This window comes from Hemitrygon akajei, chromosome 8, assembly GCF_048418815.1.
Source record: "Hemitrygon akajei chromosome 8, sHemAka1.3, whole genome shotgun sequence".
NCBI classification, from domain to species: domain Eukaryota; kingdom Metazoa; phylum Chordata; class Chondrichthyes; order Myliobatiformes; family Dasyatidae; genus Hemitrygon; species Hemitrygon akajei.
The window spans coordinates 169,443,077-169,464,171 of NC_133131.1; the positions used below are offsets into that span (position 1 = coordinate 169,443,077).

The following is a 21,095-nucleotide window of genomic DNA, read 5'->3' on the forward strand; positions in this document are numbered from 1 at the left end:
TAACAGTACCACTTACTGACTGGACGGAGATCCATGGGGTGACCTGCTGATGGGAGGAGGAAAGGGTGAGCAGCTGCTGAAGTACTCCACCTCCAGGCTGAACGATCCTGCAATGGCAGTGTTGTTGGTAATTAGTAGCTTTCTCTTCATAGTGTTGTGCACCATCATTTCACTGAAGTCCAGAACCAGCAAGTCACTGTGTAGAGAAGATCAGATCAGATTAACTGATTCACCCGGGTGCAGTGAAATTCCTTGTTCATTAAAGCTCACAGAGGAAACAGCATACACAAAGTAATAAGTACAATGACAAGCGCTAATGGTGCAAATATTGCAATCTGAAGTGGTGTAAACTGAAAGGCTAAAGTAATGCATTAACCAACAGCATGGTAGCATAGTGGTTAACGTAACACTTTACGGTGCCAGCGATTAGCAATCAGAGTTCAAATCTCAATTCAGATTCAGATTCACTTACCTACAGTGAATAAGTGAACCAACACAACATAAGGATGTGCTGGGAGCAGCCCACAAGCATTTTGGAGCCAACATAGCATGTCCTCCATGTTCAGCAGAAGAGCAGGAACAGAACAACAACAACAACAGGAAGACAAGTCCCTTTCCTTCCTCCCTTCCACACACACAGACAGTCTCCAACCCTAGGACAGGCCACCTCTGGGTCTCCTGCCTCCATTGGACTCGCAAACATCAGGCCAGGCCTCCAAATTCCCCAAATAGATTTGAACCCTGGGCTTCAATCATTGGGCCTTGACCTCCACCGCCGTGTGTAAGCAGTTTGCATGTTTTGTCCATGACCTTGCATGCTTCATACGGGTGCTCCAGTTTCCTAACATGCTACATAGTAAGCACACGTGTATCTTTTCTTTCTCATGTATTTTACCAACTTCGTATCTATGCTTTCACACAAGTAGTTTAGAAGAGCTACTTCCTACAAAGTGAAACTCAATAGTATGAATGGCAGCAATGCTTCACTACCAGATGAACTCAACACCTTCTATGCATGATTTGAAAGGGAGAACACAGCTACAGCTGTGAAGATCCCTGCTGCACCTAATGACCCTGTGATCTCCATCTCAGAGGCCGATGTTAGGCTGACTTTAAAGAGAGTGAACCCTCGCAAGGTGGAGGTCCCGATGGAGTACCTGGTAAGGCTCTGAAAACCTGTGCCAATCAACTAGTGGGAGTATTCAAGGACATTTTCAACCTCTCACTGCTATGGGTGGAAGTTCCCACTTGCTTCAAAAAGGCAACAATTATACCAGTGCCTAAGAAGAATAATGTGGGCTACCTTAACGACTATCACCCAGTAGCACTCACAACGACAGTGATGAAATGCTTTGCGAGGTTGGTCATGACTAGACTGAACTCCTGCCTCAGCAAGGACCTGGACCTATTGCAATTTGTCTATCACCACAATAGGTCAATGGCAGGCGCAATCTCCATGGTTCTTCACACGGCTTTAGACCACCTGGACAACACAAACACCTATGTCAGGATGCTGTTCAACAACTATAGCTCAGCATTTAATACCATCACTCCCAGAGACCTGATTGAGAAGTTGCAGAATCTGGCCCTCTGTACCTCCCTCTGTAATTGGATCCTCGACTTCCTAACCGGAAGACCACAATCTGTGTGGATTGGTGATAACATATCCTCTATGCTGACAATCAACACTGACACATCTCAGGGGTGTGTGCTTAGCCCACTGCTCTGCTCTCTGCATACACATGACTGTATTTGAGCTATGCCATCTACAAATTTGCTGATGATACAACCCATTGTTGGTAGAATCTCAGGTGGTGATGAGAGGGCATACAGGAGTGAGATATGCCAACTAGTGGAGTGGTGCCGCATCAACAACCTGGCACTCAGCATCAGTAAAACGAAAGAGCTGATTGTGGACTTCAGGAAGGGCAAGACGAAGGAACACATACCAATCCTCACAGAGGGATCAAAAGTGGAGAGAGTGAGCAACTTCAAGTTCCTGAGGGTCAAGATGTTTGAGGATCTAACCTGGTCCCAACATATTGATGCAGTCATAAAGAAGGCAAGACAGTGGCTATACTTCATTAGGAGTTTGAAACAATTTGGCATGTCAACAAATACATTCAAAAACTTCTATAGTTGTACCGTGGAGAGCATTCTGACAGGCTACATCACTGTCTGGGATTCTGACAGGACCAAAACAAGATGCAGAAGGTTGAAAATCTAGTCAGCTCCATCTTGGGTACTAGCCTACAAAGTACCCAGGACATCTTCAGGGAGCGGTGTCTCAGAAAGGCAGTGTCCATTATTAAGGACCTCCCGCACCCAGGGCATGCCCTTTTCTCACTGTTACCGTCAGGTAGGAGGTACAGAAGGCACACACTCAGCGATTCAGGAACAGCTTCTTCCCCTCTGCCATCCGATTCCTAAATGGACTTTGAAGCATTGGACACTACCTCACTTTTTTTAATATACAGTATTTCTGTTTTTGCACTTCTTAATAATCTATTCAATATACGTAATTGGTTTACTTGTTCATTTATTATTATATTTGTTATTATTACTATTTTTCTCTCTCTGCTAGATTACATATTACATTGAACTGCTGCTGCTAAGTAAACAAATTTCACGTCACATACCTGATTCTGCTTATTTAGAGGTTTCAAGAATGATAAGATTGTGGAAAGATAAACTTTGCAGTTTGTGACGGAAGAAAAACTCCCCTGTGGATCGTCACAAACCCGGAGTGGCTTTGGTCATGGGGCTACCAACTTCATCTCGCAAAAACCCAATGCTACAAAAATGCCAACAGAAGCTCCAAAGACCTCAGCCTTGGGAGAGGAAGGATACACCTCAAAGATGGGTGATACCTGCAGACCATTTGAAAGACTGGATTCCAGCGAGCTGCTGTTGGTGGCCTATGTCCCAGCAGGAGTGATGGGTTCAAGAAGCAGACAGAAGGAAAAGAAGAGTGGAAGTTTCAGAATAATTTGTCTTAATTAAAAAGGAATTGAACTCAGGTTCCATGAGTGAGTGCTACTAATACTTCTATGGGAACAATAATTCACGAAGAGTCAGGATTTACCTCTCCTCACGATCATCAGTAGGAATGCTGTAAGTTATATTCAAACCTTTTGGTTTAGCATATAATTCCAGCAAAAGTGGTTCCTTCATTTCCTCCACTGTGCACGAGACTGTAGCTCCATTTAGTTCATCCTGAGAGGCAGAGACACAAACACAAATGGCTGTAGAAGATGCACCCTACAAAAACCTACAATAACAGTTATAATCCTAATTCTTTCCAGCTGCACAAATGGTGTAAAATGCTGTTGATGGGTGACCTGTCATTGGGAGCTCTTATTCTCTGTGACCCTCTGGAAAAGAGAGTACCGAGAAAATTTACTAGAACGTTACCTGGGTTTCAGCACCTAAGTTACAGGGTAAGGTTGAACAAGTTAGGTCTTCATTCTTTGGAGCATAGAAGGTTGAGGGGGGACTTGATAGAGGTATTTAAAATTATGAGGGGGATAGAGTTGACGTGGATAGGCTTTTTTCCATTGAGAGTAGAGGAGATTCAAACAAGAGGACATGATTTGAGAGTTAGGGGGCAAAAGTTTAAGGGTAACACGAGGGGGAATTTCTTTACTCAGAGAGTGGTAGCTGTGTGGAATGAGCTTCCAGTAGAAGTGGTAGAGGCAGGTTCAGTATTGTCATTTAAAGTAAAATTGGATAGGTATATGGACAGGAAAGGAATGGAGGGTTATGGGCTGGTGCAGGCCAGTGGGACTAGGTGAGTGTATGTGTCGGCATGGACTAGAAGGGCCGAGATGGCCTGTTTCCATGCTGTAATTGTTATATGGTTAAATAGAATCATGGATTTTAACAGACTTTGGATAGACACCTGAATACATATGGAATTGAGGGATATGGATCATGTGTAGACAGAGGTAATTAGGTTAATTTGGCATTGTGTTCAGCATAGTGAAAATTCTTGTGCTGTACCATTTATGTTCTTTGTACATCAATGTAAGATACTGTGGCACCTTTCAGATGAGACAAAACACTATTCTTCTTTTAAAAAGAGCTGAGAAATCTGCTGCAATAACAAACCAATTCTGATTCTGATTCTCAAGAGGGATGAAAACATCGCCTCCATTTAGCAAATTGGATTAGTGCTGTAATTGTTATATGGTTAAAAGAGACTAATCTTCCAACAAGTCAGGCAGCATCTATGGAGGGGAACAAACAGTCAACATTTCAGGCTGAGACCCCTCATCAGGACAGGGAAGGAAGGGGATAGAAGCCAGAATAGGAAGGTAGGTGAGAGGGGAAGGACTACAAGCTGGCAGGTGTTAGGTGAGACCAGCTGAGGGGGAAGTTGGGCTGTTTGGGGAGGGGTAATGAAGAATGGGAGATTATAGGTGGAAGAGCTAAAGGGCTGAATTAGAAGGAATCTGACAGGAGAGGGAAATTTCTCCCCTCCTCCGCCTTTCCTTTTTATCCAATCCCTGTTCTGGTCTCCTTCCCTTTCTCCCATGTCTTGCTATACTCTCCTGTCACCTCCCAATTTCTCACTTCATCACCCCTCTTCCACCCACTTCCTTCTTTCTTCTTAGTTATCACCTGCCAGTTTTCACACCTTTCTGGTACTGATGAAGAGTCGGGGCTCGAAATGTTGACTATTTATTCCTCTCCATAGATGCTGCCTGACCTGCCGAGTTCCTTCAGCAATTGTGTATTGCACTCTAAGTTCATTCTATGGCGTTTCTTGTTTCATGGATGTCTGTGAAGAATATGAATTTCAGCTTGTATACTGTATACATTCTTGAATATTAAATGAATCTTTGAAACTTTAAAGTTCCCTTCCAATGTTTCAAAACTTGTTGGACAGAAATGGCAACATACAGTTTAATTTCTCGATAAAATGCCTAAATACATAAGTATGAGTGGTTTGTGACGTCAAGGGAAACTGGAGCCAACGGTGTTCCTATTCCACTTGTCTTTATAGGTGGTGTAGTTTGTGGGTATGGATGATGTCAATTAGCCAACAGCACTAACATTTTTAATAATCTTTTCTCGTTAATTATTTCAAGATAGTATTATTGTCTGGAAGGAAATTTCATGACCATTTCTTGAACTTGAGCAGATCTCTGAAACTTGATCACATTCAATGCAAATCCTATAGTTCAATTTTGCCAGTTGAAAACATTGAACAGAACAGGCCCTTCAGCCCATAATGCCTGTGCCAACTATGATGCCAAATTAAACTCATCCCATCTCTTTAAAGAACTTGAAAGAGTGCAGAAAAAATTTACAAGGATGTTACCAGGACTTGAGAACCTGAGTAAAGGTTGAATAGGTTAGGTAGGACTTTATTCCCTTGAGCATAGGAGAATGAGGAGAGATGTTATACAGGCAACACACACAAAATGCTGGAGGAACTCAGCAAGGCAGGCAGCATCTATGGAAACGAGTTCAGTCGATGTTTTGGGCCAAGACATAGAAACATAGAAAATAGGTGCAGAAGTAGGCCATTCGGCCCTTCGAGCCTGCACCGCCATTCAGTATGATTATGGCTGATCATCCAACTTAGAACCCTGTATCTGCTTTCTCTCCATACCCCCGATCCCTTTAGCCACAAGGACCATATCTAACTTCCTCTTAAATATAGCCAATGAACCGGCCTCAACTGTTTCCTGTGGCAGAGAATTCCACAGATTCACCACTCTCTGTGTGAAGAAGTTTCTCCTCATCTCGGTCCTAAAAGTCTTCCCCTTTATCTTTAAACTGTGACCCCTTGTTCTGGACTTCCCCAACATTGGAAACAATCTTCCTGCATCTAGCCTGTCCAATCCCTTTAGAATTTTATACGTTTCAATAAGATCCCCCCTCAATCTTCTAAGTTCCAGTGAGTATAAGCCTAGTCAATCCAGTCTTCCTTCATATGAAAGTCCTGCCATCCCAGGAATCAATCTGGTGAACCTTCTCTGTACTCCCTCTATGGCAAGAATGTCTTTCCTCAGATTAGGGGACCAAAACTGCACACAATATTCTAGGTGCGGTCTCACCAAGGCCTTGTACAACTGCAGTAGAACCTCCCTGCTCCTGTGCTCAAATCCTTTTGCTATGAATGCCAACATACCATTTGCCTTTTTCACCGCCTGCTGTACCTGCATGCCCACCTTCAATGACTGGTGTACAATGACACCCAGGTCTGGTTGCATCTCCCCTTCTCCTAATCGGCCACCGTTCAGATAATAATCTGTTTCCCTGTTCTTGCAACCAAAGTGGATAACCTCACATTTATCCACATTAAATTGCATCTGCCATGAATTTGCCCACTCACCTAACCTATCCAAGACCCTTCATCAGGACTGCCACTTCATACAGGTATACCATTTTGTCAAGCACCTTTGCTCCAACCACAAAAAGCAAGATTCCCCAGTGGCCAACCATTTTAATTCCAATCCCCATTTCCATTTTTGGTTTAAAATGGCACTACTGAAGTTGGGCAACAGCTTACTGGTAGTTCAAAAGGTAAGCAATACAACTAAAAGCATTATTAATAAAACCTTTTCTGAAGTAAATTATGGTAAACTATCACCACAAACAATGAAGAGGCAAGTGAAGGTGAAGCTGACGAGGGATGAGCCGTGCTGGTGTGTTGCAGAGTTAGAGTGTAACACGTTCGAGTCGGTTTCTGAGTCTGAGTTGGAGATGGAATTTGTAAGGAGTCTCAGTGCCCATCCACCAAAACAGGCAGTGAGGTTGGATTGCTCTAAGCAATGAGCTGATTTGGAGATGTCAAGAATGGTCTCAGGCTGGGCAGCGAGGTCTAGTCCCAGAGCGTACCACTGTGGCAGGGTTCAGGTCCCTGTGCATGGCACGATCCAGTGTTTGGATGATTTAAGTGCCAGCCCAGAAAGACTGAACAGGCAGGTGTCAGGATTGGAGATGAGGGTCAGGCTGACTCACCTATCACCTTCCAGTACTCTTCCCCCTCCCCCCACCTTCTTATTCTGGTTTCTTCCCCCTTTCTTTTTGGCACAATGATGGGTCTCAGCTCGAAACATCGACTGCATCCAAAGATGCTGCCTGACCTGCGGAGTTCCTCTGGTATTTTATGTGTGCTGCTCTGGATTTTAGCATCTGCGGAATCTCTTGTGGAAAAAAGAGGAAGACTGTTTACTTTCGCCCTAGTGGAGGTGGAGAAATACCCTGAACAATTCAATCCTTTCTAAATTGTTTGTCTTCTGCTAATGCAACTATATTTTTAAACCTACAGTTTTATGTTGTGAGATTATCTATGTTAACATGATGATCTATATTCTGATTATTCATTGTAACTGCTACTTGTTTTTCTGAATATAAACTTTGCTCTTTGCTTAACATTTGCAGAATGTTGTCCCATTAGGATTAATCTGAAACAGAACTGCATTTGCCATGGTTCAACAAAAGATTAAAACTAAGCATTGTCAGTAACCTGTAGCAGAGACTATGACCTACAAGTTTTTGAGGGTGGAGCTGACCTGGTCAAGAATACCTTGCAACAATAATGTCACTGTTTGCCTATAGAGAACTGACTTCCCTCCAGGACTTAACACATATAAGGGTTTTGACAAATAGTTTACTTGTTTTACATATATGTTGTTTATTTGGCACTGTTAAAATAAGTATTATTTATGTTAAATAAAGTTTATGTTACCTCAGGTTTGTCCTTGTAATGTACCATGAGGCTGCTGCAAAAAGTTAATTTTCATGAGGAGCATTTGATGGCTCTGGGCCTGTACTCACTGGAATTCCGAAGAAGAAGGGGGATCTCGTTGAAACCTATTGAATACTGAAATGCCTTGACAGGGTGAATGTGGAAAGGATGTTTCATAAGGTGGGACAGTCCAAGACCTGAGGGCTTAGCCTCAGAATAGAGGGTTGCCCCTTTAGAACAGAGGTGAGGGGGAATTTCTTTAGCCAGAGAGTGGTGAATCTGTGGAACTCATTGTCACAGGCAGCTATGGAGACCAAGTCATTGGGTATATTTAAGGAAGAGGTTGATAGATTCTGGATTAGTCAGGGCATGAAGGGATACAGGGAGAAGGCAGGAGATAGGGGCTGAGAGAGAAATGGATTGGTCACAATGAAATGGCGGAGCAGGCTTGATGGGCCAAATGGCCTAATTCTGCTCCTATATCTTATGGTCTTATGTCATTTGTACCCTGTGCATGTGTGCATATAGCAACAATAAACTTAAAAATTGAGATGCTGACATGACTCAATCAGAAAGCACAGGTTTAAGGTGAAGAAACCAAAAGAAAGTTAAATTTGCTGTGACCTCAACTATATTGTCTAAAAGGGTAGTGGTAATATTGTACTCCCTGTAGTGGGTCACTGGGTTGGATGTCTGGTGGTGGTTCTTTACAGAGTGGTGGGTGCATGGGTTGTGCTGCCTAGAGGCAGATACATTATGGACATTTAAGTGATTCCTAGGTAGGCACATAGATGAGAGAAAAATGGAGGGTTACATGGGAGGGAAAGGTTAGATTGATATTAGAGTGGGTTAAATGTTGGCACAACATTGTGGGCAGAAGGCACTGTAATGTTCTATAAGGTTCTATGTTCTATTAGTTGCTTGAGCTTCTTCATCAGGTGAAAACAGAGGTGTATGGCACAGAACCCAACAACTTGAAGTCCAATGGACTTAATCACCACACAAAAAAATGCTGATAAGAAAGATTGTTTACAGTCCTCAAGTAATGGAAACCTAATTCTGCCCCTACTGTTATGTCTTATGGAAACCTGCATTGCATCTACATCAGATTGAATGGTCATGAGATCTTGAACTGTTTGCATCACATTGTTCATACGAATAACCACGAGAGGGATATCTCTCCATCGAGGTGGTGTGATCCTGAAGACCCTAAATCCAGGGCAACCTGAAATTATTAACTTGGGTAGGATTTCCTAAACAGTTTATGAAGATAAAGGAAGTATAAGTGGCTTAAAAAAAGATTGTACAATAACTTTCCAAAAGGAATGGAAAAACATAAACAGGAAAAATTCAAGATTCAAGATTGTTTAATGTCATTTCCTGTACACAAGTGTAAAGGAGAATGAAATAATTGTTACTCTGGATCTGATGCAGGAGAAAAACATAATAAGATCATCATTATTATATGCCATGTCATATTACATGGATAATCATGGTCGACTATATTTTTTCTTGGCAAATTTTCCTACAGAAGTGGTTTGCCATTGCCTTTTTCTAGGCAGTGTCATCACGAAATGGGCCAATAAGATAAAGAACACAATAATAATAACAAATCACAATGAATAGTAATATGTAAGATAGTTTATATACATAGATTGATTATATGTCTAAAAGTGATACCAGGCACAGGTGTGCCATTACATCAGGTGACTGACAGGAAATGAAGAAGAAGTGGTGGTTGGGGGTGTGGAGGGGTGGGTTAGTGGGTGGAGATGTTGATCTGCCTTACTGCTTGGGGAGAGTAACTGTTTTTGAATCTGGAGGTCCTGGTGTGTATGCACTTTCTGACTTGACCAGTTACCATATTCTCATATACACCAGCATGCAGCGAAATGTCTTGCTTGCATGAAGCTCACTGAGTAAAGAGTATACATGGTACTAATAGAGTAATGAATATCACAATGAACAGAAAAACAACATAATGATGCAAAAATTGTAGTGCAGAACAGAAACAGGCAAAAGGAAATGTGAAAATGACAATAACTGAGAGAGACAGTCTACTCTTTAATAAGAGAGGGAGACAGAGGAAAGGAAATTACAGGCCAGTTAGTCTGACCTCAGTGGTTGGGAAGATGTTGGAGTCGATTGTTATGGATGTGATTTCAGGGTACTTGGAGGTACATGACAAAATAGGCCAAACTCAACAAGGTTTCTTCAAGAGAAAATCTTGCCTGACAAATCTGTTGGAATTCTTTGAAGAAATAACAAGTAGGATAGACAAAGGAGAATTGGTGGATGTTGTGTATTTGGATTTTCAGAAGACCTTCGACAAAGTGACGCACCCGAGGCTACTAGACAAGTTAAGAGCCCATAGTATTACAGGAAAGATGCTAGCATGGTAGAGCATTGGCTGAATGGCAGGAGGCAAATAATGGGAATAAAGGGATCTTTTTGGGATTGGTTGCCTGTGACTAGTAGTGTTCCATAGGACACCGTGTGGGGACCACTTCTTTTTATGTTTTATGTCATCAATTTGGTTGATCAAATTGATGGCTTTGTGGCCAAGTTTGTGGATGATACAAAGACAGGTGGAGGGCAGGTAGTGTTGAGGAAGCAGAGAGGCTGCAGAAGGACTTAGTCAGTTTAGGAGAACGGGCAAAGAGGTGGCAGATGGAATACAGTGTCCGGAAGCATATAGTTATGCACACTGGTAGAAGGAAAAAAAGCATAGACTACTTTCTAACTGGGGAGAAAAAAATCAAAAATCTGAGGTGCAAAGGGATTTGTGAGTCTTCAAACAGGACTCACTAAAGTTTAGTTTGCAGGTTAAATTGGTGGTGAGGAAAGCAAATACATTATAAAAGCAAGAATGTAATGCTCAGGCTGTATAAGGCACTGATGAGACCTCACTTGGAGTAATGTAAGCAGCTTTGGCCCTTTATTTAAGAAACAATGGCGAGGGTTCAGAGGAGGTTCAAGAGAATGATTCCAGGAATGAAAGGGTTATCATATGAGCAGTGATTGAAGGCTCTGGGCCTGTACTCACTGGGATTTCGAAGAATGAGGGGGGATCTCATTGAAACTATCGAATGTTGAAAGGCCTAGTTGAGAGGAGGATGTTTCCTTTGGTGGGGGAACCTAAGACCAGAGAGCACAGCCTCAAAATAGAGTAACGTCCATTTAGAACAGAGATGAGGAGCAATTTCTTTAGTCAGAGGGTGGTGAATTTGTGGAATTTGTTGCTACAGGTGGCTGTGGAGGCCAGGTTCCCTGGGTGGATTTAAGGCAGAAGTTGAGAGGTTCTTGATTAGGTCATGGCATGAAAGGTTCTGAGGAGAAGGCAGGAGAATAGTGTTGAGAAAGAAATGGATCAACCATGATGAAATGGCGAAGCAGACTCAATGGGCCAAATGGCCTCATTCTACTCCTATGTTTATGGCCTTAAGGTCTAAGTACAAGAGAACAAGAATTCGGCAGCTCTGATAGGAAAAGAGATGATCAGTTCAGAACTCTAACAGCAGTGGGGAAGAAATTTCTCATGTCTTGATACCCAGGCCAAGCTCTTTCCCAGAAGGTAGAAGTGAGAAAAGAGTGGTCAAGGTGGCAGACATCTTGTTGGCCTTCTTAAAGCAACACACACTATGAAGATGAACTGGATGGAAGCAAACTGGACTGGACAGTGTTTACCACTCTGTGACTTGGCAAAAGAGATGGAGGATTGACAATAATGGAAAGTACGGTACTTTGTGAAAGCTAGCTGAGGCTAATTTGGCTGCATGATCTCTTACTGTGATGCACAATTATATTCAGTATTATACTGTAAGTCATGCAATAAAGAAAGTTAAGTTGACAGCATCTGCTGACACAAACACTCACTGCGCTGAGTACTGTTAATTCTACGTATACCGCTGCCTCTTCATTTGGTCCCAAGGTGATGCATGCTGGGCTGATTTTGACTCTACATTGATGTGCATAGTTTTTGTGCACCTTATTAACAAAGAAAGATAATCAGACAGGGTCATTACCACAACAACTTTAATGAACTCTGAATATTACATTACTGCAAAGTACCTTCAAACCATAGTAAGCTATCCATCAGGTTTAAGAAGAGGTTGCAAATTTTCAATTAACATAACTTAATGAAGGCATGAGTACATTTGAAAGATAGTTACAGACTTCCAATTCTTCACTACCTATTCTTCTATACCCAATTAGTATTACCACAGCTATAGCAATAACTTACTTCCATCTAAGTTGGGCTAAAACAATACAACATTGGGTCTTATTCACAGCTCACTTCAGCACAGAAGTTCATTTTTTTAAAAAGTTGAGATACTTCAAATCCAATTCCAAATCTAAAATTTAAAAAGAAAACACAGAAAATGCTGGAAACACTCAGCAGGTCAGGCAGCATCTGTGAAGAGAGAAACACACTAATGATAATGGTTGTCAGAACTGCAAGGTGTAGAAAAATGATTTCTTGATTGGCCAGGGTATGCAAGGATATGGGAAGATGGCTGGAGATTGGGGCTGAGAGGGAAAATGGATCAGCTACTCCTATATCTTATGGTCTAAGAAAGGGAATGCCCATATTAGGGTGAGGCCAAATGAATTAATGTGGCAGGTTAGGAAGAGTTTCGAAGTAATGTTGCAGCTTTATAAAACTTTGGTTACACATTTAGAATTTTGCTTTCAATTCCGATGGCCTCTATACAGCAAGGATGTGGAGAGTTTGGAGATAGAGCAGAGAAAGTTCACCAAGATGCTGGCTGGCTTGGAGAACATGTGCTATCAGAAACAGCTGGACATGCTTGGCCTATTTTCTCTAGATTGGCGGGAGCAGACTGAGAATTTGAATGAAGTTTTTAAAATTATGCAAGGTATAGAGAGACACCAGCATCATTTTCCCAGCTCATCTTTTAAGGTCAGAGGGGGGAAAATACAAAGGAGAACTGCAGGGCAAGTGTTATTACATACAGAGAGGTGGGTGCCTGGGGTGGTGGTAGAAATTGATAACTTTGGAGACTTGCAGATTGGCACATAAAGGAGTGATGTGGTCAATGAGCAGGGAAAAGGGATCAGATTAATTAGGAGACATTGTGGGCTGAAGGGCCTGTCTTGTGCTTTTCTATTCTACCTAATGTGTTCTATGTTAGAGAGCCTCTAACAGTAAGTGGGTATGATGTGCTGGCTATTTCAGGTTTAAAGAGAGGTTAGCATGATAAAGGTTCCAGTTTCACTGCAGGTAGTTAACTTAAAGAAGAGTGTTGATTCTCTCCAATGTCCCATCCAATACTTAACCATCAACAAATAGAAAAAAAATGATTGCCTGCTCCTAGAATATTGTGAAATTTTGACATATACAAACTCACTTCTGCATTTCACAAGAATTTTTCATGAAGAATAATAGAGCTGATCTTAAAGAGGCGTATTTCTTCTGTTTAAAAAGGAGGTATTGAAGTTATATGCAGGGCACAGGGGTTCTTCAGACTTACCTCTCCCCAGGAGCATTTTGCAGGCAGCATCGTTTGGTTAAACAGTTTTGCCATCTTTCGTGCTGGAACACCAATGTAGATCTCATCAAAAATGATGGTACAACTCAGCAGGCAGACCTGCACCTCCTGGACCTCAGCCTGCACTGCAATGTAACTAGAGAGAGGAGCACGTTACCAGACATTCTTCCTGCTGAGTACCTCACTTGTGGCCTGCTTTTTTTTTGGATGAGATGCTAGCCTGATGTAGCTCCCTGTTTCTCGGTAGTTAGTTAGTCAGGTAGTTAGTTCAAAGAAGAGTGGTGATTCTCTCCAATGTCCCAACCAATACTTATCCTTCAACCAACATCACTGAAAAAAATGGTTGTCCTCCTATTAGCACATTGTGGGATAATGGAATGCACAAACACACTACTGCACTTCACAAGACTTTTTGCATTGAAGCATACTTAGGAAAATGAGGGTGATCTTAAGGAGGTGTAAAAAATCATGAGGAGTATAGCCACCATCCAGGTCATTCTTTCTTTCTACTCCTGTCATCAGGAAGGAGGTACAGGAGCCTTACGTCCCACACTGCCAGGGTCAGGAACAGTTATTACTCCTCAATCATCAGGCTCCTGAACCAGAGTGGATAACTTCACTCACCTCAACACTGAACTGATCCCACAACTTGCAAGGATTCCACAACTCATATTCTCTGTATTTTTTTGTACTTGCATAATTTCTTGTTTTTGCATATTGGTTATTTGTCTTTATGTGTAGCTTTTCATTGATTCTATTGCATTTCTTAGTTCTACTGTAAATGTCACCAAGAAAATGAACCTCAGGGGAGTATACGGTGACAGATATATACTTTCATAATAAAATTTACTTTGAATTAAATATTCAGAGTTCTAGAGGCAAGTTAATCACAGGAAAAATCTGTAGGAAAGATCTGTCATTCAAAATTCTGTTATCTGTACCTTCATGATCCATTCATTTATCACTGCTGTAGTCTGATGTTCCTTTAAATGGAAGTTAAGAACTTTAAAGAAAAAGGAACAGAAAACTGTACAGATAGGAAAGACTGATTACTCGAGGAGAAATAACGTGAGCATTTAAAGTTCAAAGTAAATTTTGATTACAAGTAGGATAGATAAAGGGGATGCAATGGATATTGTATTTTGGACTTTCAGAAGGCCTTTGACAAAGTGCCACACATGAGACTGCTTACCAAGTTAAAAGCCCATGGTATTATAGGAAAGTTACTAACATGGTTAGAGCATTGGCTGATTGATAGGAGGCAGCGAGTGGGAATAAAAAGATTCTTTTCTGGTTGACTGTCGGTGATGTTCCGCAGAGGTCGGTGCTAGGACCACTTCTTCTTATGCTGTATATAAATGTTTTAGATGAAATAGATGGCTTTGTTGCCAAGTTTGCAGATGATATGAAGATTGGTGAAGGGGTAGGTAGTGTTGAGGAAACAGGTAGGATGTAGAAGGACTTGGACAGATTAGGAGAATGGGCAAGAAAGTGGCGAATGAAATACAATGTTGGAAAATGTCTGGTCATGCACATTGGTAGTAGAAATAAATGTGCAGACTATTTTCTAAATGGAGAAAATCTAAAAATCTGAGATGCAAGGAGACTTGGGAGTCCTTGTGCAGAACACCCTAAAATTTAACTTGCAGGTTGAGTCGGTGGTGAGGAAGGCAAACACAATGTTAGCATTCAGTTCAAGAGGTCCAGGATACAAGAGCAGGGATGTGATGCTGAGGCTTTATAAGGCACTGGGGAGACCTCACCTTGAGTACTGTGAACAGTTTTGGGCTCCTCATCATAGAAGAGATGTGATGGCATTGGAGAGGGTCCAGAAGAGGTTCACAAGGATGATTCCAGTAATGAAAGGGTTATCGTATGAGGAACATGTGATGGCTCTGGGTCTGTACTTGTTGGAATTCAGAACAACTGGGGGGGATCTCATTTGAATGTTGAAAGGCCTAGACAGGGTAGATGTGGAAAGGATGTTTCCCATGGTGGGAGAGTCTAGGACAAGAGGACATAGCCTCAGGATAGAGGGGCGTCCATTTAAAACCGAGACACGGAGAAATTTCTTTAGCCAGAGGGTGGTGAATTTATGAAATTTGTAACTGTAACGTCCCCAAGTTTGTTCATTTAAAAATAGTGTAACACTTAATAATCTCATGCAGTCATATAACATAGTGGATATTTGGAGGCTTCTTAATCCCACGAAGAAGGATTTTTCATATTTCTCCGCAGTACATAAATCCTACTCAGGGATTGATTATTTTCTGTTAGATTCGAAACTGGTCTCGTCAGTAGTCGGTTGCACTTACCATAATATACTTATATCAGATCATACTCCTGTCTCCCTTGTACTCAAACTGAACCACAAAAGAGGTGAATATAGTTGGCAGTTAAATAATGCTTTGGTAAAGGATAAGGATTTTTGCTCTTATCTTTCAGATAAGATAGATCTATACTTAAGCACCAATGATGTGGGCGATGTTGATGATTCCACTCTTTGGGAGGCCATGAAGGTGGTTATTAGAGGTTGCATAATAGCATATGAGACAGCAGAAAAAAGATTCAAGAAAAGGTTAACTGTAATAGATGATCAGTTGGCAAATCTGGAAGCCTCTTACAAAATAAATCAGAAAGCAGAATTACTTAATAAGATTACTGCCTTACGGTATGAGTATAATTCTATGATGTCCAAGAATGTTGCAAAACCACTGACACAAGTCAGACACAGGTATTTTGAGCTTGGTGAGAAGCCCCATAAGTTATTAGCCCGTCAGTTAAGACAGATGCAGGCCTCCAGGGCCATACATTGTATAAAGGCGAAAGATGGCTTTTTATTGATGGACCCAGAAAAAATTAATGTGTTTTGTGGAGTTCTATGCTAATGTTTACCAATCACAAGGCGGTCCGGACGTTTAAGTTATGGAAGCATTTTTTGATAATCTGAATCTGTCCACGCTGTCAACAGATACACTTGATGCTGATATAAGCCTAGATGAGATCAAGAAGGTCATCTCTCCCCTCCCCAATAATAAGGCAGCGGGTCCGGATGGTTTTAGCATGGAATTCTTCAAAGTATTTGGTCCAAAATTGTCACCTCTGCTCTTATGAATGTTGAATCACTCCAGGACAGCTTTCAGATTGCCACCTACTTTATGTAAAGCCAATGTTTCTCTGTCTCCAAAACCAGGCTGTGATCCTGAAGTAGTTTCATCATATCACCCCATTTCACTGCTGCCCATTGAAACCAAAATTCTCAGGAACATCCTGGCCAATAGGTTAAAAGAATGCATTTGTTCTATTATTCATCCAGATCAAACTGGCTTTATGCCAGGTAGACATATGCATTTTAATTTGTGTCGTCTTTTCAATATTTTATATACAAAACATGCAGAAGAGACTGTAGTCATTTCATTAGATGTGCAACGTGCATTTGACCAAGTGGAATGGCCATAAATGATGTTTGCACTTAAGAAATTTGGATTTGGACCATCTTTCATCAAATGCATTGAGATAATTTATTCACACCCATCTGCCTCTATTATCACTAATCAGAATATTTCCTCCCCTTCTGCAGTTCATTGTGGGACTCAACAAGGCTGCCCTCTTTCTCCATTTTTGTTTGCAGTTATCATTGAGCCACTGGCTGTTAGCATCAGACAGAACCCTTTGATATCTGCCATTGATATGCATGGACATAAACATCACCTTTCGTTACACGCTGACGATGTCCTTTTATATATCTCTAGCCCACAAACATCAATACCCGCCCTTCTGACTCTAATTAATAATTTTGGTAGTTTCTCAGGTTTCTCTATTAATTGGGATAAGAGAGAACTAATGCCAGTCACTGCAGTGGTTAATACAGAGTATTTACAGTCTATTCCCTTTAAAATAACTTATGATAATTTTTCCTATCTTGGTGTGTCTATTACAAAAAACCCAGATGACCTTTTGCAAGTGAATTGGTGAAACGAAGTTGAACAGGTTAAATGCAATATTGACCTTTGGAAAACCCTTCCAGTTTCTTTGGTGGGGAGGGTTAATGCAATCAAGATGATTGTACCACCACGATGGCCTGAATGATACTGTTTTTCCTTCCTGGAAACAGAGTGGCATCTGTAGTGTAGGTGACCTATATATTAATGAAAACTTTGCCTCATTTGCGCAGTTACAAGCAGTTTACAATATCCCTGCATCTAGTTTTTTTAGATATTTACAAATTCGAGATTATGTTAGGAAATATATACCTAATTTTGAAGTTTTAGACAAACATGAGTCCCTGGAAACAATAAATAAATTTGATCCTGTTACTCATAGGGCCATATCCTATTTTTATCAGACCCTACATAATGGAGCTCGGGTGAATACTGTAGGTCTTAAACAGGCATGGGTGGATGAATTGAGTATAGAACTGACAGAGGAGGTCTGGGATGAGGTTTAAAGAGTATACGTGATTGTTCAGTCAACGTCAGACACAGACTTATAGTTTAAAACAATACATAGACTCCATTATTCCAAAGTTGCACAGCTTCTATCCTGATGTTTCACCAGTTTGTAATGGATGTAAATTTGAGAACAGTCACTTGTCACATTCATTCTGGTCGTGTTGTAAGTTTTATGCATACTGGAAAAGTATTTTTCACTGTTTCTCTGAGGCTTATGGGAAGCGGTGGGAAGCGGACCCGCTCATCGCCATCCTTGGAGCAACAAGCTCCCTATCTTCAGCCAATAAGTATGAAAAGGTGACTGTATTGTTTGGAATGGTGATTGCTAAGAAGTTAATCCTGCAAATGTGGAAAATGGACTCTGTGCCCACATACGATCTGTGGCTGAGAGAACTGGCAAATACTTTACATTTGGACAGACTGAGACTATGCAATGAGGACAGAGAGGTCATCTTTGAAAGGAGATGGGGCCCTGTATTGGTCTTTCTTACAGGGTGAGCACTGAGGTTTTTTGGTGGGTGCTCCTCTGCTGTGTATGTTTACTTTTGCCTTTATATTATTCTCCCTTTTGCTGCTCAATATTCAATTTGATTTTGTTATGGCTGTGGTTTTTGTGGATGTGCTGTTTTTGTTGTTGTTTGTTTGTTTAAAAAAAGAATAAAAAATATTTTTAAAAAATTTGTTACCACGTGCAGCTGTGGAGGCCAGGTTGTTGGGTGTATTGAAGGCAGATATTGATAAGCTCTTGACTGAACATGGCATCAAAGATTACGGGGAGAACACTGGGAAATGGGCTTGAGGAGGTTAAGAAAAGGACCAGCCATGATTGAATGGCGGAGCAGACTCGATGGGCCAAATGGTCTAACTCTGCTCCCATGTCTTATTATAGTGAGTTATCTTCAAATTCATATAAGGATTCATATAAGACTATCCAACCAAGTTTGAGTAGAGATTATACAGTCATTAGAGTATTGTGAGGTTAAGGGGAGGCCGGGGGTGGGGTGGGGTATGGGGATAAGCTCCCATTACCTAATAAATGCTTCCAATGGCTATTTGAAATAAAATGCCTCTGACAACCAAATCCAGCTCCTGGCCTTCACATGTGGCTTAGCTAGTAAACCCAGTGGAAACATTTCTACTGACAGGACAAAGGGCAAAGGTGGGTTACAGCACCTTAGAACCAATTGCTTCAGGCAGATGGTCTTTTCGGCCATGGGTGGCAGCTCATCTAGGAGAACGAAAACTCTGATGAATAAAATCTTCTCAGGCTTTGAGCCATTATATCCAGCAGGAAGCCTGAGAAGAGTTTATTTGCACTTGATCCTCTTTTGAAAACTCTGATCTTAAACATCCACTGTCTTGCACCTATACCAACTCATGGGGAAAGCTTCAGGAGTAAATCTGGAGGAGAAATCTGGATCTGGAGTCTCTAAGGCAGTCTTACATTGAGGGTAATGCTGACTGGCAAATCCTGCAATGCTGCTGGTGCTAAACTGTATCTGTTCCTTTGGATTTATCAGCTGTGTGGAGAGGGGGAGCCTGCTACATGGATAGCAGCTTGCTCTCTACGTTGTACTCCCTTGGCTAGCCTATCACATAGTCAGCTGGGATGTACAATCCATGGTCAACTTGACTAATGGAGGACCTCAAGTATTGTAATCAGTTTTGGGCCCCTTATCTGAGATAAGCTGTGCCGGCATTGGAAAGTGTCCAGAGGAGGGTCACAAAAAAAAATTATTCAGGGCATGAAAGGGTTAATTTATGAGCCGATTCTGGGCCTGTACTCACTGAAGTTTCGAAGAACAAGAGGGGATCTCATTGAAACCTATTGAACTTTGAAAGGGGCAGATAATTTTGATGTGGATAGGATGTTTCTAACAGTGGGGGAGTCTAGGATCAGAGGGCACCACCTCAGAATAGAGGGAATCCCATCAGAAGAGAGGTAAGGAGGAATTTTGTTAGTCAGAGGGTGGTGAATCTATGGGATTCTTTGCCACAGGTGGCTGGGGAGGCCAAGTCATTAGGAATATTTAAAGCGGAGATTGATAGCTTCTTACTTAGCAAGGGCACCAAAGGTTACCAGAAAAAGGCAGAGGAATGGGGGTGAGAGCATAATAAATCAGCCATGATGGAATAGTAGTGCAGACTCGATGGGCGAAATGACCTCATTCTAGTCCTGTGTCTTCTGGTCTTATAAACTAATAAACTTCCCAGCACCCCTTCCCCCTCTCCTTGTTTCACCAATCACCTTGTACTTCTTTCTCCCTCCCCCCTCAACCTTCTTAATCTGACTCCTCCTCTTTCTTTCCAAGTCCTGATAAAGGGTCTCAGCCCAAAGTACTGACTCTTTTCTCTTCTCCATAGATGCTGCCTGACCCACCGAGTACCTCCAGCATTTTGTGTATGTTGCTATGACCTTTAGTTCTAGGTTCAACAAAAAACCTTTTTCCATTAGACATATACCCCTTATAATTTTGTTTACTTCTATCAAATCTCCCCTCTGATGACTGGTTTTAATTTTCAGTGGACATGTGTTGACATGGGAGTGAGTAGACTTGCAAGATTGTTATGGACTTGTGCAGTCTCACAGTCTTTGTTCATGTACCTAGTTTCTACATAGGTACTGGAATAACTTACTTCCATATAATAACTTCAAGTTCAAATTCAAGTTTAATTGTCATTGCATCATACATGAATACCAATTAATTCAGGCAAATGCATCAGCATTCCTCTGGGGCCAAGGTACAAACCACAGTACTAACAGTCATAAACAGTAGAAGGCATATTTAGCACATATAAGATAGTAGTAAACATACAATCACAAAATATAATATAGCCCACATCTCTGAGTGTAACATCCTGTAGATTGATGGTGAATGGATGTTGTTAGAAAGATCAAGCCTGCAGCAGTTTCGCATCATGTGTTAGGTTAATAATTGACCCAAGATAATACATCCAAGGTGGGGTTTATATGGATGAAGGGATTTGAATCTATACACTATCCCAATTTACTTTCTTTTGGTAGCTGGAGTTAAGTACGCGGAATGATAGGATTAAAAGTTTCTACTGAGTAATGTTAGTAATGTTACACACTGAGCATCTGACTGTGTGAGAGCTAGGAAATGGGCCAGCCAAGATGAAAATGTGTGCAGTCTAAAGCCCATGCCAAAAGAGAGCACCTCCCATGAGCAGGAGGCCCAATCAATTCACTGCGTGGTTGATCAGCTGCACACCCACTTGCCACTATTTCATAAACAATCTGATACAGTTCAGGTGGGGTGATTTGGAACCTGAACAAGTCAGAAGGAGGGCAAGTTTTGGGCCTCATATCTCAGAAAGAATGTGTTGTCATTGGAGTGAGTCCAGAGGAGGTTCACGAGGATGATTCCAGGAATGAAGGGGTTAAGATATGAGGAATGTTTGGCA

The 21,095-nt window shown here is 41.5% G+C and overlaps 1 protein-coding gene across 1 annotated transcript in view; it reads right to left on the bottom strand.

Annotated features, from left to right (window-relative positions):
• The window catches only part of dlec1 (DLEC1 cilia and flagella associated protein), a 212,563-nt gene that overhangs the window by 78,062 nt on the left and 113,406 nt on the right, over positions 1-21,095 (bottom strand). The window contains exons 24-27 of the mRNA XM_073055048.1: positions 13,201-13,354; positions 11,582-11,692; positions 3,086-3,216; positions 17-196 (exon numbers count right to left, since the gene is read on the bottom strand). Coding sequence (XP_072911149.1) covers positions 17-196; positions 3,086-3,216; positions 11,582-11,692; positions 13,201-13,354 — 576 coding nt within the window. The remainder of the gene's footprint in view (positions 1-16; positions 197-3,085; positions 3,217-11,581; positions 11,693-13,200; positions 13,355-21,095) is intronic.